The sequence below is a fragment of the Pavona decussata genome, unplaced genomic scaffold (genome assembly GCF_977016875.1).
Source record: "Pavona decussata unplaced genomic scaffold, jaPavDecu1.1 SCAFFOLD_100, whole genome shotgun sequence".
Taxonomy (NCBI): domain Eukaryota; kingdom Metazoa; phylum Cnidaria; class Anthozoa; order Scleractinia; family Agariciidae; genus Pavona; species Pavona decussata.
Genome location: NW_028145515.1, coordinates 3,776,269 through 3,791,606, shown reverse-complemented (window position 1 = coordinate 3,791,606; position 15,338 = coordinate 3,776,269). Strand labels below are relative to the sequence as shown.

General features: G+C 38.9%; 2 protein-coding genes across 2 annotated transcripts; one reads left to right on the top strand and one right to left on the bottom strand.

Moving 5' to 3' along the window:
* Positions 1-9,613: 9,613 nt before the first annotated feature.
* LOC146472408 (histamine H2 receptor-like) lies at positions 9,614-11,301 on the bottom strand. Its single transcript, XM_085119795.1, has one exon. The coding sequence runs from the start codon at positions 11,087-11,089 to the stop codon at positions 10,232-10,234; it is 858 nt and encodes a 285-aa protein (XP_084975921.1). The 5' UTR covers positions 11,090-11,301; the 3' UTR covers positions 9,614-10,231.
* A 2,583-nt stretch (positions 11,302-13,884) lies between these two features.
* On the top strand, positions 13,885-15,059 carry LOC146472407 (histamine H2 receptor-like). Its single transcript, XM_085119847.1, has one exon. It carries the CDS (start codon positions 14,104-14,106, stop codon positions 14,962-14,964), a length of 861 nt encoding a protein of 286 aa, XP_084975973.1. The 5' UTR covers positions 13,885-14,103; the 3' UTR covers positions 14,965-15,059.
* The last annotated feature ends 279 nt before the right edge of the window (positions 15,060-15,338 follow it).

Sequence of the window (15,338 nt, the reverse complement as noted above, 5' to 3'; positions counted from 1 at the left end):
CTATTCCGCAAGCTGTGAAGACGTTGAATATAAACTACCTATTTTGGTTTTAAACTCCGCTGTTAACCCTTTTGTTTATGCTCTTCTCAAGAGAGACATAAATAACGAGTTTAAAAAAGTGACGTACGTTGTGACATTTAAGCGAGGCAAATGAACACATTGAATTGTTTGAGGTCTTCTACGAAAATTAAAACATTATACTATGATTTTAAGGTAAACTAGACGATCTATCGTTTATAGTAAGTATTGGTCCTAATTATACAAGTGTTATATCGGGGCGCCCAACGAGAACATTTAAGTGAAATACTTCAAATGTCGTTTTCTTCTTTCAAAGACCTTTTTCGTGCGTTGAAAGGCATATTTAATTTGTGTGGACTAACACAATTTGATCTATTCGAATACTTTAGCTGAATTACTCAGTCGCAGAAAATTTTAGGGAACAGAACCCGATCTCCCGAATTTTAGAAGCTGCTCGGGTTGGTTTTGCCAAAAATGCTAGCATACCTTATTTAGCGCTCTTAACGATATGTTTCATCCTTTCGAAAACAAAGGAAATTAATTTTTTCATGTTACTAAACTTTTAGGAAACTATACCCAAGCAAACGCTAGGTTTTAAAATTGAATTCGAATTTCTGACACGATTTGGGCCTTAAAATATATTTCATGGAAAGGAACCGTTGGGTGCGCCTGTTATCAAATATTAGAAGTAAGTTACATAAGTTTGTAGAAACATACAGAATTAACCGAAGCAAGGTCCTCTCTTGACCGAAGACAAAAATTTTTATGTTAAAAAATAGTACAGGGATCCTGTACATGCAAATCTAGCCACAGGAAAGTACTGCTCAGTAGCTTTCATTTGAATGGTCAAACTTTTACGAGTACACCCACAGGCTAAAACGTACAGCATAATAAACAGCACCACAGGAAAGTACTGCTTAGCAGCTTTCATTTGAATGGCCACACGTTATAGTTCCAACTGAAAGGTAAAACCACGCGATTGCAAACAAGGGAGAGTTGCCTAAAAGCCCGTGAGTAAAGTACAAGTCTCAAGTATTAATATCTGGAAACCACCTGTACAGAATAATATACACTGACTCAGAAGTTAGAACTGCGTCTCAAAATGAATACCCGGGGGGTTTAAAGAGCTTTCTACAATTTTTAGTTAATATAAATATATATTAAAAAGTTAATTAATAAATAAAATGTGAGGTTTAGATGGCGTTGTAAACATTCTCAAACTCAACGGAGGGTTCGAAGTTTGCCGCCATGGCGTGTGGGAGCGGTTTGTTGAATACCTTTTTTGCCCAACAACAGATATGTTTTCCAGAAACCACTTCCCTAAATTAAAACAAAACAGCATTTAACAGGATAGGCAACTGCAAAGACGTTACCGCCTTGTTGCCAAGCTGAATTAAGAGAAATGTGTAAAGGGAGGAGTTGGAAAGTGGGTAAAAAATAGTGAGTGGGAAGCTAGAAGAAAGGGAGTGGAAGGATTACACAGAAGCCATGAAACGGGATTTCGAACGGGACGGGACTTTGTTAAATGGAAGGGTAATGCAAATTACATGAAATATATAGAACATTTTCATATGAACATGAAGTAACATGGGGGTTTTGATATCTTTTGTTAAAAATGATGAAATAAGACATTCAATCAGCTGCCAAATAATTCTAGAATGACGAAAGGAACGAAATCAACTCAATTCTTGAAAGAAACAACTTGTGATCTGTTCTAGCGTATTTTGGAAACAAAAATGCGAGAACTTGAAAAACATTAGCCTAATATTTTTTCAAGTTTAAATACAAACCGGCCTACTCTGTCTCTGGCCAGAGGCACTAGTCGACAGTTTTATTGCACTGGGGTGATAATTTTTAACAAACTTGGCAATTATTTCGTTGTTTCTGCGGACAGTCAAACATTTTTGGGTTTTGAAATGACATCAAATTTTCGTGATACTTCCCCTTCAAAGATAAGATTGGACAAAAGAGAAGGATGAGCGGGCAGCTTTCTGGTACTAATGAACTATGTATATCTTAATGAAAGCAAATAAAGCATTGCCAGGATAACTTTATTCAACAGATCCCTCGTGCTGTCTTGATGGCCAACAGCAAGAAACGGCCACATGCAGCTATCAATTAAAGCAAGTGACACACTAGGACACCAACCCACGGCCTGGCCAGTACCTTACGCATGCGGACTGCCATATCACCCGGGCAGTGGCAGCAATGGACAGCTGTTTCGACCTTGTTAGGCCTCATCAGCATCGCATAGCCGTCGGGCACCGAGCGACCAGAAGGCCGTGTATCAGGCACCCATTACTACCGAGGTGGGTCTCCACAGCACACATGTGGTAGCTGTTGGCTGGGAACCGCAGGGCAGTTCTCTCACGGCATGCACTGGGAAGGTGGATCAGCCTTTAGGCCGACAGCTACCACAGCTACCACATGTGTGCTGTGGAGCTGTCGCTTAAAGGGGTGTTTTACACCCGCCTCGGCAGTAACACTGCCTTCTGGTCCTTCGGTGCCCGAGGGTTATGCCATGCTGATGAGGCCTTAGAAAGCCGAAACAGCTGTCCATGGCTGCCACAGCCCGGGTGATATGGCTGTGCGCATTCGTAAGGTACTGGCCAGGCCGTGGGTTGGTGTCCGAGTGTGTCACTTGCTTTAATTGATTGACATACAGCTATACTAGCACCAGGTTAGCCTCGTTCCCAAGCCTGATCATGTTTATCGAGCGAGTCGAGCTGTCTGTGAAAAGCTTGGGACCGAGCTTCCCGATAAGCTCAATCGGGTGACTTCGAGTTCGGCCACGCGCCTAGGAGGACTGGGGACCAGGTGTTTCAGTCCAGAGCTGTTTATCAAGTTTCGAAACTGATGGGATTTTAGGATTTCGGCGACGATAAATTATGCTGAGTTTTTGAAACCGTGTGTGTTTTCTTTTACTTTGAATGTTTATTTGTTTTCTTTTCTTGTTCTTTTGAGGGTTTCTCTTTTATTTTTACTAGCGCGCTCAGCAATTCCATTAAAAATCATGAGTAAAGTGGGATTTAGGAAAGATACGCTAATTAGTACCCGCTCTACGTAAACTCGTTATCAATTTACATTTTTCTGACGTCTTTGTATAAAATTGCTTTGCGTTTTCGACAACAATTCGGTCAAATCCCGGTTACAACATTTATTAAGCTTTGCTTATGCTAATGGCGTGAATCATTGAAGGTGCGCAAAAACTGAGATCGTCCAAAACTAGTTTACGTAGATTAGACCAGCTTAACCTACTACCTCTTGATTTTTGTAGCAAAACCATGATTTAGTTCTCCTATTTAAGTATAAAACTGAAACTGTTACCAGTAACTTTGGACGTAATATGTCAAAAACGAGGGCGAGTGCTTTATCACGGGTTCCAAATACTGAGAAACAGATGAAAGCACGAGGCCGCAGGCCGAGTGCTTTCATCTGTTTCGAGGTATTTGGAACCCGTGATAAAGCACGAAGCCCGAGTTTTTGACATGTCTTCTCAAATGAAACAATAAGAAATTAATCTTATTAAAATGCAAATGTTTGATCTCAGATGAAAAACATGTTTCATCTCAGATGAAAACCTGGTGGTGTTTCATCTGGTGTTTCATTGGGGTATCAAGATTCATCCACCTGACCGAAATGGAGGTCATTTATTGGCTTTTGACTGCATGAATTATTAATGAGTTTGAGAAGTTTCATTCAAACTGCCACTTGGCAGTATAGAACCCGTAATTTTCATCAAGCCAACTTTGACCTGCTTTCTAGGCACAATCAGGGATACTATTGTAATAGCTACTTTCCTAGGACTGTTAAGTTGTGGAACAGCTTACTTAATATACTTACGTCTAGCCAGGATCTCTTGTGGTTTAGAGTCCATCTTAACGATCACTTTAGAGGACTACTACAAACTTATAGTCCACCATGATTTGTCAATTATTTCATATATTACGCAGTCTAATTAATTCTATGATGAATTTTCTTTTTTTTTTTTCTTTTTTTTTTTTAGCCTAGGGGATACGTTACAAATGGGGCTCTGCCTGTTCGTCTCTCCGGTCACGCCACAGCATTGCTATTCTTCTTCTTTTTCTAATGTCATATGTCAATTTATGTATTTATTTCCTTGTGACGAATTACAATAAACTAAACTAAACTAAACTAAACTAGTCCACAGAACATGGAGAGACTGAAGCGGGATTCGTACAGGATCTAAACTTCTTGGGACAAACACTGGTCTTCCAGGCCTGGGAAAAGTATGGAAATTGAAGATAAAGTCTGGAAGAAAAGCAGAAAAGGCTGGAGTTTTTTCAACGCTGTAACAGTGCTTAATTGTTAAGCCGAGTGAAATCTTTGTCTCACTTTGTCTGCTAGTCGAATTTTATTTTTAACTCGTGAATGCGCGCATGCACAATGAACGAGTTATAGCGATAGCTGACTGTTGCCTTGGTTGGTTGGTCGGTTCTGTCGTTAACTTTTGGGCGTGCGCAGTGAATGAGTTTTAAATTCAATTAGTGGAAAAAACACGCGAACATTTATTGTTCACGGCGCTTCAGGATTTTCTTATTCAATATGTAGAGAATAATTTGACGATCATTTAGTGCAAGAATGGAGATTTTTCGTTAAATCTGAGCAAAGTTACAAGTTTTATTCAGTTTTTCAGAGTGTCCGGGGTCGTAAACTCAATTAGTAAAAAAAAAAAAAGACGTGAAAATTTTTTTCACGACCCTTCAGAATTCTATTATTCATTCTGTAGAGAATAATTTGACAATCATTTTAGTCTAAGAATGGAGATTTTTCGTTGAATCTGAGCAAAGTTATAGGTTTTTTCGTTTTTTTTCCATAAAGTGAGATTCTTTTGAGAATTACAAATAATTTAATTTAAAAGTAATTGTCGGCATGGACTTTGAATAAACAAGACGCTCTTTAGAGCTTTTACCTTCAGCACTAGGGGCCTTATTTATTGTAGGCCTCACCGATTTTTTAACCTATCCTCCCTTGGCGATTGAACTAACTGAATCGTTTTAGGCAGAAAGAATGCGTGATATTGCGCAACTTAAAATTTTGCCACCAAAAAATATTTCCCGCCAGAAAATGTCTTTAAAAAAACACAAAATCTACCAGGAAGTTAAAATAAAGTATGCCCTACAGTAATTTTGTAATTTTATTTTCCAAAAAAAAAAAAACCTTCACTTGCGCATCGGGCGAGTGATGGGCAGAATCCACTAGCCCGATCGCAAAATCCAGTAGCCCCGGACTATCGGACACGAATTTGCATGACGTAGCTGCACATGGCGTGCTTCTATGAACTTTTAATAAAAAAACACGTGATTTTTTTTAATCATTGCATCAGAATAATCTTATTCAATCTGTAGAGAATAATTTGACAATCATTTTTATAGTACAAGAATGGTTATTTTTCGTTATATAATCGGGCAAAGATATAATTTCTTTTAGTTTTCAAGGAAGTTTCCGTAGCAGTCTAAATTTCAATTACTATGTGTCATCTGCATTAACGAGTTGGCTCACAGGAGCCTTTGATTAATTTAGTCCCCTCCACCAATAAAAGAGCCTTCGTCCACCTTGGTTTCTCTGTGTGTTGCTTTTTTGTCTCTTTAATTAGCAAATTAACGGAGCAACTAGTTACGAAACTAAGGAAGTAACCTCGGGCGACGAAAATTTTTAAACTGTGCGTGAGAAATGCCCAAGGTATTTCAACCAACAGGTGCACATAAACAACTTCGAATTTCGAAATTTTAAAACGCCGCAGTAAAAGGGATATTTGTGCACGTTAGCACAGTTTGATGTGCTCGAATTCGTTAAGTGAACTTTTTCAGTGGCTGAAACTTTGAGGAAACAGAATCCGTTACCCCGAATTTAAGAGCTGCTGTTGGCTCTCTGAAAATCCCAGCCTACTTTATTTGGCACTGGAAACGACCTTTTCAGTTTCTCCTTCGAAAACGAAAGATTGAAGTGACATGTTGCCAAAGATATTAAACTTTAGTTAGTTTTTATGACAGTTAGATATAATTTATGTGGTGATTAAAGGCTCTCCGAAAAGATATTCATAGAAAAGAACCACTCAAGAAGTATAAGGCCTGGGTAAAGGGCTTTTTAAGAGGAAAAATCGTTTATTCGAGATAACTTGAACAAATTGAACGACTCTGAACTCAAATTTGGCAAATAAAAAGGTCTTATCATCTTTAAAAATTTTAAGCATATAAGCAGTGCTTTAGATCACGTGATTTGTCACGTGACCGTTTAGGCGGAAAAAGTAAAGATTTAATAGTAGGTAACGGTTTTAAGTGAAAAAAATCAATCTGTCTTATAAAAACGTTTTTTAAGAAAAATTAAATATCTCCAGCCCCTTAGGAATGATCGTCCATTGTTGTCTAAAAAAGATTTCTCAGGCCAAAGGTCATTTCTAAGTGGAAAATTCGACCTTTGATTGTTAAGAATTACTCGAATTCAAAAACTTGAGGACAATCATTCCAAACGTAGAATGTTCAATATTTTAAATCTACAGCAGAAACGGCAATTCACCTAAGAAAAACGTAAGAAAGAAAAGAAAGAAAATTCGCCACCGTATCACCGACTTACGAAACTTTCCTTTTTTGGCCACGTAATGCGTCACGTGATCAACTAAAATCATTAAGTTTTATGATCACGGAAAATTTCATCCTGTTGTAAGCAGACAAACGGAAGATATGTTGGATCATTCATAATTTCTGAACAGCCTTTAAACCCAGGCCTTTAACTGCTTGAGTGTCTTTCAGTGAGTGGGTGAACCTAAACCAGATGTCCAACTGATGCGAAAGACTGGTAACGAATGGGGGTACGGGGGAGGGGAGGGGTGCATTCACATCCCTAAATTTGTGTTATGGATGTGTGTGGTTGGAACAAAAGTTTGTAGACAAAATCCAAGACTTTTTTCAAACCGTTATTTTATTCTTCCAGCCGGTGATTAAGGTTATTCGTCAAAACGCATACCAGACGGTAACGCAGTGGGGTAGGGTAGAGCAATTCTCCCAAATCTGCGATTGAACATTTTGACAAAGACGAAATTAACATAAAATTCGACTAGCAGACAAAGTGAGAAAAGATTTCACCCTTTATTTTCCATTCTTTTTCCAGGTCTGGAAGACCAGTGTTTGCAGATTTCCACATTGTCCTAAGAAGTTTAGACCCTGTACGAATCTCGGTGCGGTCTCTCTTCTGAGGACTAGATTTCGCTGATTTCAGTTTTTGCGAACTTCAATGATTCACACAATTACCACAAGCAAAGCTAAATAAATATTGTAACCGGGTTTGGACCGAATTGTTGTCGAAAATGCCAAGCAATTTTAAACAAAGACGACAGAAAAATGTCAAGGGATAACGAGTTTAAGTAGAGCGGGTACTAATTAGCGTATCTTTCCTAAAACCCCACTTTACTCATGATTTCTAATGGGATTGCCGAGCGCGCTAGTATAAATAAAAGAGAAACCAACAAAACAACATGAAAAGAACTGAAATAAACATTCAAAGTGAAACAAATTAAAACACACAGTTTATAAGACTCGGCATTATCGTCGCCCAACTCCTAAAATCCCATCAGTTTCGAGACCCCACAAACGGCTCCGGATTGAGACACCTGGTGCCAGCCTTGTCCCCAGTCGTCCTTGGCGCGCGGATGAACTTGAAGTCACCCGTTGAGCTTATCGGGAAGATGTGATACCGCTCTTGGTCCCAAGCCTCACACAGGCAGTTCGACTCTCTCGAAAAGCGTGATTATGCTCGGGAACGAGGCTGACCTGGTGCTATTATAGCTGCATGTGGCCATTTCTTTCTGTTTGCCATTGAGACAGCACGACGGATCAGTTGAATAAAATTATTCTGGCAATGCTTTATTTGCTTTCATTGAGATATACATAGTTCAATAGTACAAGAAAGGTGCCCGCTCATCCTTCTCTTTTGTCTAATCTTATCGTTGAGCTGTTAACATATTGATATGAAAATGTGCTGTGTATGAATTTGCATTATCCTTCCATTTTACAAAGTCCCGTCCCGTTAGAAATCCCTTCTAGCCCACCCATCATTTTCTATCCTCTTTCCCACCCCTCTCTTTACGGATTTCTCTTAATTCAGCTTGGCAACAAGGCGGGAACGTCTTTGCAGTTGCCTATCCTGTTTAAAATGCTGTTTCATTTGATTTTAGGGAAGTGGTTTGTGAAAAACATACTTGTTTATGGGCAAAAAGGGATTCAACAAACCGCTTCCACGCGCCATGGCGGCAAACTTCGTACCCTCCGTTGATTTTGTGAATGGCTAAAACGCCATCTAAACCTCATATTTTGTTTATTATTTAATTTATTTAATATATATATTTCTATTCACCTAAAATTGTAAAAAGCCTCCTTAAACACCCTGGATATTCAAATTTCTGAAACGGAAATTACATTCCTGGACACTGGTTTATAAAGGCAACAGATTCAATTACCGAATCAGTGCTCGATATACGCACTCACCACAAAGCTACTGACACATTCCAGTACACATATTTCTCCTCGTGTCAGCCACCAAGAGTAAAAAGAGGTTTCATCAAAGGAGAGGCCCTCAGACTTCTCCGGACAAACTCAACAAAAGCAACATTTGAAGAAAAATCAAACATTTCGAATCACGACTTATCGAGAGGGAGTATCCAAAAACTCTATTGCAGAGAACTCTCTTAGAAGGGATTTTTGAGAATAGAAAACAGGCGCCCCTTCAACAAAAACCTCGCACAAACAAAAAAGAATCTTGCCTTTTGTCAAGCAATACCACCCATCAGTTACTAACTTGAAACAAATACTTATGGAAAACTGGCATTTAATAGAACGACAACCAAAATATATTGCCCAGAGAAATTTACAAAGAACCTCCTCTAATTTCATTCAAAAGAGGAAGGTCTCTCAAGGATATACTCGTGAGAGCAAAACTCTAAAAACAGCTAAAACACGCACGTGAGTGTCGCGCAGGCCTGTCCCTTTTTATAAAATATAAAAACCTCTTTAAACACCCTAGGTATTCATTTTCAGACGTGGTTCTAACTTGTGAGTCAGTATATATTATTCTGTATAGGTGATTTCCAGATATCAATACTGGAGACTTATACCTTACTGAAGGGCTTTTAGGCAACTCTCCCTTGTTTGCAATCGCGTGGTTTTACCTTTCAGTTTGAAAATTTGAAAGTGTGACCATTCAAATAAAAACTACTGAGCAGTACTTTCCTGTGGTGCTGTTTATTATGGTGTACAAGGTGGTTCTCGGTCTTGAGTCTGTGGATGAAATCCTAAAGTGTAACCATTCAAATAAAAGCTACTGAGCAATAAAGAATTATTCTTTTTTGTTGTGCTGTTTATTATGCTGTGCATGGTGGTTCTAACTTTGAGTCTGTGGCTGAAATCCTAAAGCGTGACCATTCAAATGAAAGCTACAGAGCAGAATTTTCGTGTGGTGTTCTTTGTTATGCTGATCAATGTTGTTCTAACTTTTGAGTCTACGGATCAAATCCTTAGAGTGACGATTCAAGTGAAAGTTACTGAGCAGTACTTTCCTGTGGCTAGATTTGCATGTACAGGATCCCTGTAGTATATTTTAACATATAATTTTTTTGGTCTTCGGTTAATTTTGTATGTTTCTACAACTTATGGAACTTACTATTAATATTTAATAACCAGCGCACACATCGGTTCATTCCCGTGAAATCTGTTGGAAGGCCTAAATCGCGTCAGAAATTCGAATTCAATTCTAAAACCTTGCGTTTGCATGGGTATAGTCTCCTAAAAGTTTAGTAATCTGGAAAAATTTATTCTTTTTAACTTGTTGTCGAAGAGATAAAAAATGTTGTTAAGAGATCTAAATAAGGTCACGTAACATTTTTGGAAAAACCAACCCGAGCAGCTTGTAAAATTAGGGAGATCGGGTTCTGTTCCCTAAAATGTTCTGCGACTGAAAAATTCGGTTAAAATATTCGAACAGATCAAATTGTGTTACGAACACAAATTAAATATGCCTTTTAACGCCTAAAAAAGGCCTTAAAAAAAACGACATTTGAAGTATTTCGCTTAAATTTTCTCTTCGGCGCCCTGAAATAACACTTAGTATGGTTAGCACCAATACTTACTATAAACGAATAGATCGTCTAGTTTACTTTAAAATCAAAGTATAATGTCAAGACCTAAAACAATTCATCAGGTGATCATTTGCCTCGCTTGAATGTCATAACAAAGTTCACATTTTTAAACTCGTTGTTTATGTCTCTCTTGAGAAGAGCATAAACAAAAGGGTTAACAGCGGAGTTTAAAACCAAAATAGGTAGTTTATATTCAGCGTCTTCACACTTTGCGGAATAGACGACAGACACGATGGTACAACGAATGAAAATACCGTAACATATAAGAAACAGACCCACAACGATTGCCATTATTTTAACTGTAGCCTTCTCGTGAGTTTTAAACGGAACGCGGTGTTTAAAACGTAACTGGTTTGCCAACATGCGTGCTGCCCGAGCCCTGCGCTGCTTCAAAACAACATGTACCATGGATCCCACGCAGAATATTAACATAATACATGACGAGAACTCAAAGAGTATTATGACCAGCCATTTAAAAATAGTCATAAATACAGGCTTTGAAGAAATAAGTGAAGATAACGGCAAAATGTCAGTAACAACCGGGATTCCCCAAGAAAAGAAAATCATTTGCTTAACGCGTCGGCTTGTCATGAAGGTCAAGTATTTTAAAGGCTTCACGACGGCGATGTAACGGTCCAGTACTAGATTGCATAAGTTCATCACGGAAGCGTAACCGAACAGCCACCTTACCAGCTTCGGCCAAGACGCCCGAGCTTGAGGCCATTTGCAGCTACTACCACAGAAGAATGGGAGTGGAAAAATGCTCAATCCAACACAGAAATCTGCTACCGCAAGTGAAACGACAAAGGCGTTGGTTTTGGTGCGGAGCTGTCGTTTGCTGCAGACAAAGAAAATAATAAATCCATTTCCAGCGATTGTTAGAATAGAAAAAAACCATCCGAGAATCCAAAACCAGGTGTCCATTTGTTCAGTTAAGGCCCTTTATCTGTCGATACCATCAACCGGTCGCTCCTGCAAATGAACGGGACATAATGTGAAAGCCACGTGCCCTTCTGTGAATTGAACTTCCTTGGTCGCTCAGTGTAGATTCTACTCATCAACACAGCGGAATATATACAACGCTTATTCAGCTGTTTCGCAACTTTAATTGCCTCTTAACATTTACAAATAAGAGAAGGAAGAGCTTGGGCAGCGTTTTTGATCATAAAGATATTAAACATACGTCAATGACAAATTATTATCGATGACAGTTGTCGTTTGATCACTTACCGGCTGACATTTTCACTCCTTTTTAATTTGCTCCACCAAGGAAAGAACCATCGCCCATGTTGGTTTCTCTCTGTGTTGTTTTTCGTCTCTTTAATTACCAAATTAATGGTGGAACTGGTAGGGTTACGAAACTGAGCAAGCAAACTTGACAGATAAACATTTTCAAACCGTACCTGATAAAAATGTCCAAGGCTTCCCAACCAACCGGGTGCACCCAAACAACATCCTCAGTTTCGAAATTTTAAAACGCCGCGTTTAAAGGATATTTGCGTACGTTAGCCCAGTTGATCTGTTCGAATGCTTCAGGTGAATTTTTCTGTTGCTGAAATGTTTAGGAAATAGAATCCGTCACCCCGAATTTACGAGCTGCTGTTGGCTTTCTTAAAATCACAGCTGACTTTGTTTGGCACTCGAAACCACCTTTTCAGTTTGTCCTTCGAAAACAAAAGGGATTATAATTTTCACATGTTTAAGAAAGACTGAAGTGACTTGTCACTGGGCAAAGATATATTGAACTCTAGTAAGTTTTCATCACAGTTAGATGTTAATTTCTTTGGTGATTAAGGCCCCCGAAAAGATATCATTTAAAAAGAACTTTTGGGTGTCTTGCAGCAGGTAAACTTGAAGCAGATGTCCAAATGATGCGAAAGACTAATAACGGAAGTGGGTACGGGTGGGGGTGCATTCACATCCCTAAATTTGTGTTCTGCCGACCGTCGCTCGAAGAAAGGTTTGTATGCAAAATTCAAGACGTTTTTCGAACCATTATTTTTCTTTTTCCAGACTCAAGGTTATTACTCAAAATACATAAAAGACAATATCGTAATAGGGTAGGGCGCAGCGATTTCTCGCGATTCTGTGAATGAACATTTCGACCAAGACGAAATTAAAATAAAATTTAACTACCAGACAAAGTGAGACAAAGATTTCACTCGATGTAGCAACTTAGTAAGCACTGTTACAGCGGTAAAAAAAACCCCTAGACTTTTTTCCATTTTTTTCCAGACTTAATCTTCATTTTCATACTTTTCCTAGGTCTGGAAGGCCAGTGTTTGTACGAACCTCCGCCTCTTTTCTGCGGATTAGTTTTCGAGGGTATCAGTTTTTGAGAACCTTCAATAATTCACACTATTAAATAGCATACCTCAGTGACCGACTATAGCGTAACGCGCAATCTGATTGGCTACACATGTGCCGTCTATCTATCGATCGATATCAAAATTTATGAAATAAAAATATTTTTTTTGCTTCATAGATCGATCACTGAGGTATGCTAAAACAATTAGACGGCTCGCTCTCGGTTTCTATCGCCTTTGATAGTTGGCTCGGGGCGAATCAGCCGATAAAAATCTCTAGCTCGCCGTCTAATGTGAATTATTGAAGGTTCTTAAAACTGACACCCTCGAAAACTAGTCCACAGAAGAGACACTGGTGTTCGTACAAATACTGGTCTTCCAGACCTGGGAAAAGTTTGAAAATGAAGATAAAGTCTGGAAGAAATGGAAAAAAGTCTAGAGATTTTTTTTTTATTACAGCTGTAACAGTGCTTACTAAGTTGCTACATCTATTGAAATCTTTGTCTCACTTTGTTTGGTAGTTAAATTTTATTTTAATTTGGTTCAAAAAACGTCTTGAATTTTGCATACAAACCTTTCTTCGAACCACAGTCATCCATAACACAAATTTAAGGATGTGAATGCACCCCCACCCGTACCCACTTCCGTTATTAGTCTTTCGCATCAGTTGGACATCTGGTTTAAGTTTACCTGCTGTAAGACACCCAAAAGTTTCTTTCGAAGAATATCTTTTTCTAGGGCCTTAATCACCACAGAAATTAACATCTAACTGTGATAAAAACTTTTTTTTTTTTTAACTGTGATGAAAACTTGCTAGAGTTTAATATATCTTTGCCGAGTGACAGGTCACTTCAGTCTTTCGTAAACATGTGACAATTGTAATCTCTTTTGTTTTCGAAGGGCAAACTGAAAAAGTGGTTTCGAGTGCCAAACAAAGTCAGCTGTGATTTTCAGAAAGCCAACAACAGCTCGTAAATTCAGGGTAACGGATTCTATTTCCTAAACATTTCATCAACAGAAAAATTCACCTGAAGCATTCGAACAGATCAACTGGGCTAACGTACGCAAATATCCTTTTAACGCGGCGTTTTAAAATTTCGAAATTGAGGAAGTTGTTTGGGTGCACCTGTTGGTTGGGAAGGCTTGGACATTTTTATCAGGTACAGTTTGAAAAATTTTATCTGCCAAGCTTGCTTGCTCAGTTTCGTAACTAGTTCCACCATTAATTTGGTAATTAAAGAGAGAAAAAGCAACACAGAAAGAAATCAACGTGGGCGATGGTTCTTTCATTGATGGAGCAAATTAAAAAGGAGTGAAAATGTCAGCCGGTAAGTGATCAAACGACAACTGTCATCGATAATAATTTGTTATTGACGTATTTTTAATATCTTTATGATCAAAAACGCTGCCGAAGCTCCTCCTTCTCTTATTGTAAATGTTAAGAGGCAATTAAAGTTGCGAAACAGCTGAAAGGCATTGTATATATTCCGCTGTGTTTATGAGTAGAATCTACACTGAGCGACCAAGGACGTTCAATTCACAGAAGGGCACATGGCTTTCACATCATGTCCCGTTCATTTGCGGGACCGACCGGTTGATGGTATCGACAGATAAAGAGCCTTAACTGAACAAATGGACACCTGGTTTTGGATCCTCGGATGGTTTCTTTCCATTCTAGTAATCGCTGGAAATGGATTTATTATTTTACTTGTCGGCAGTAAACGACAGCTGCGCACCAAAACCAACGCCTTTGTCGTTTCACTTGCTGTGGCAGATTTCTGTGTTGGGTTGAGCGTTATTCCTTTAAAGCACATCTGTGGTAATAGCTGCAAATGGCGCACGAAAACTGAGGTGCCTTGGATGGAGTTCGTAAGGTGGCTTTTTGGTTACGCTTCCGTGACGAACTTATGCAGTCTAGTACTGGACCGCTACATCGCCGTCGTGAAGCCGTTAAAATACTTGACCTTCATGACAAGCCGACGCGTTAAGCAAATGATTTTCTTTTCTTGGGCAATCCCAGTTGTCCTTGACGTTTTGCCGTTATCTTTACTTATTTCTTCTAAGCCTCTATTTTCAGATATTTTCAGTTGGCTGGGAATAATACTTTTTGAGTTCTCGCCATGTCTTATGTTAATATTCTGCGTCGGATCCATGGTACACGTTGTTTTGAAGCAGCGCAGGGCTCGGGCAGCACGCATGTTGGCAAACGAGTTACGTTTTAAACACCGCGTTGCGTTTAAAACTCACGAGAAGGCTACAGTTAAAATAATGGCAATCGTTGTGGGGCTGTTTCTTCTATGTTACGGCATTTTCATTCGTTGTACCATCTTGTCTGCCGTCTATTCCGCAAGGTGTGAAGACGCTGAATATAAACTACCTATTTTGGTTTTAAACTCCGCTGTTAACCCTTTTGTTTATGCTCTTCTCAAGAGAGACATAAACAACGAGTTTAAAAATGTGAACTTTGTTGTGACATTCAAGCGAGGCAAATGATCACCTGATGTATTGTTTTAGGTCTTGACATTATACTATGATTTTAAAGTAAACTAGACGATCTATCGTTTATAGTAAGTATTGGTGTTAACTATACTAAGGCCCGGTTCATACGTCGAACTTTACATGAGCCGAACCTAATAATTTGTTTCGGCGCATGTAAAGATCGACGTATGAATCAGTTAGGATCGACAGATTTTTATTTGGGTCGACCCGCCGTTCTATTCGACTGCGCCAGTCGAATAGAACGGCAAAAGTTCGGCTTCGATTCAGACGTCGAACTTTTCATGTGCCGAACCAAATGCATACGTTACGTATAAATTATATAAATTATATCTATCCCAGAGGTCTGCGCGTTCCATCGACTTGGCATG

Bases quoted from the DNA above. Each gene is read 5' to 3' on its own strand.
- LOC146472408 (XM_085119795.1), bottom strand. From the start codon at position 11,089: ATGGACACCTGGTTTTGGATTCTCGGATGGTTTTTTTCTATTCTAACA.
- LOC146472407 (XM_085119847.1), top strand. From the start codon at position 14,104: ATGGACACCTGGTTTTGGATCCTCGGATGGTTTCTTTCCATTCTAGTA.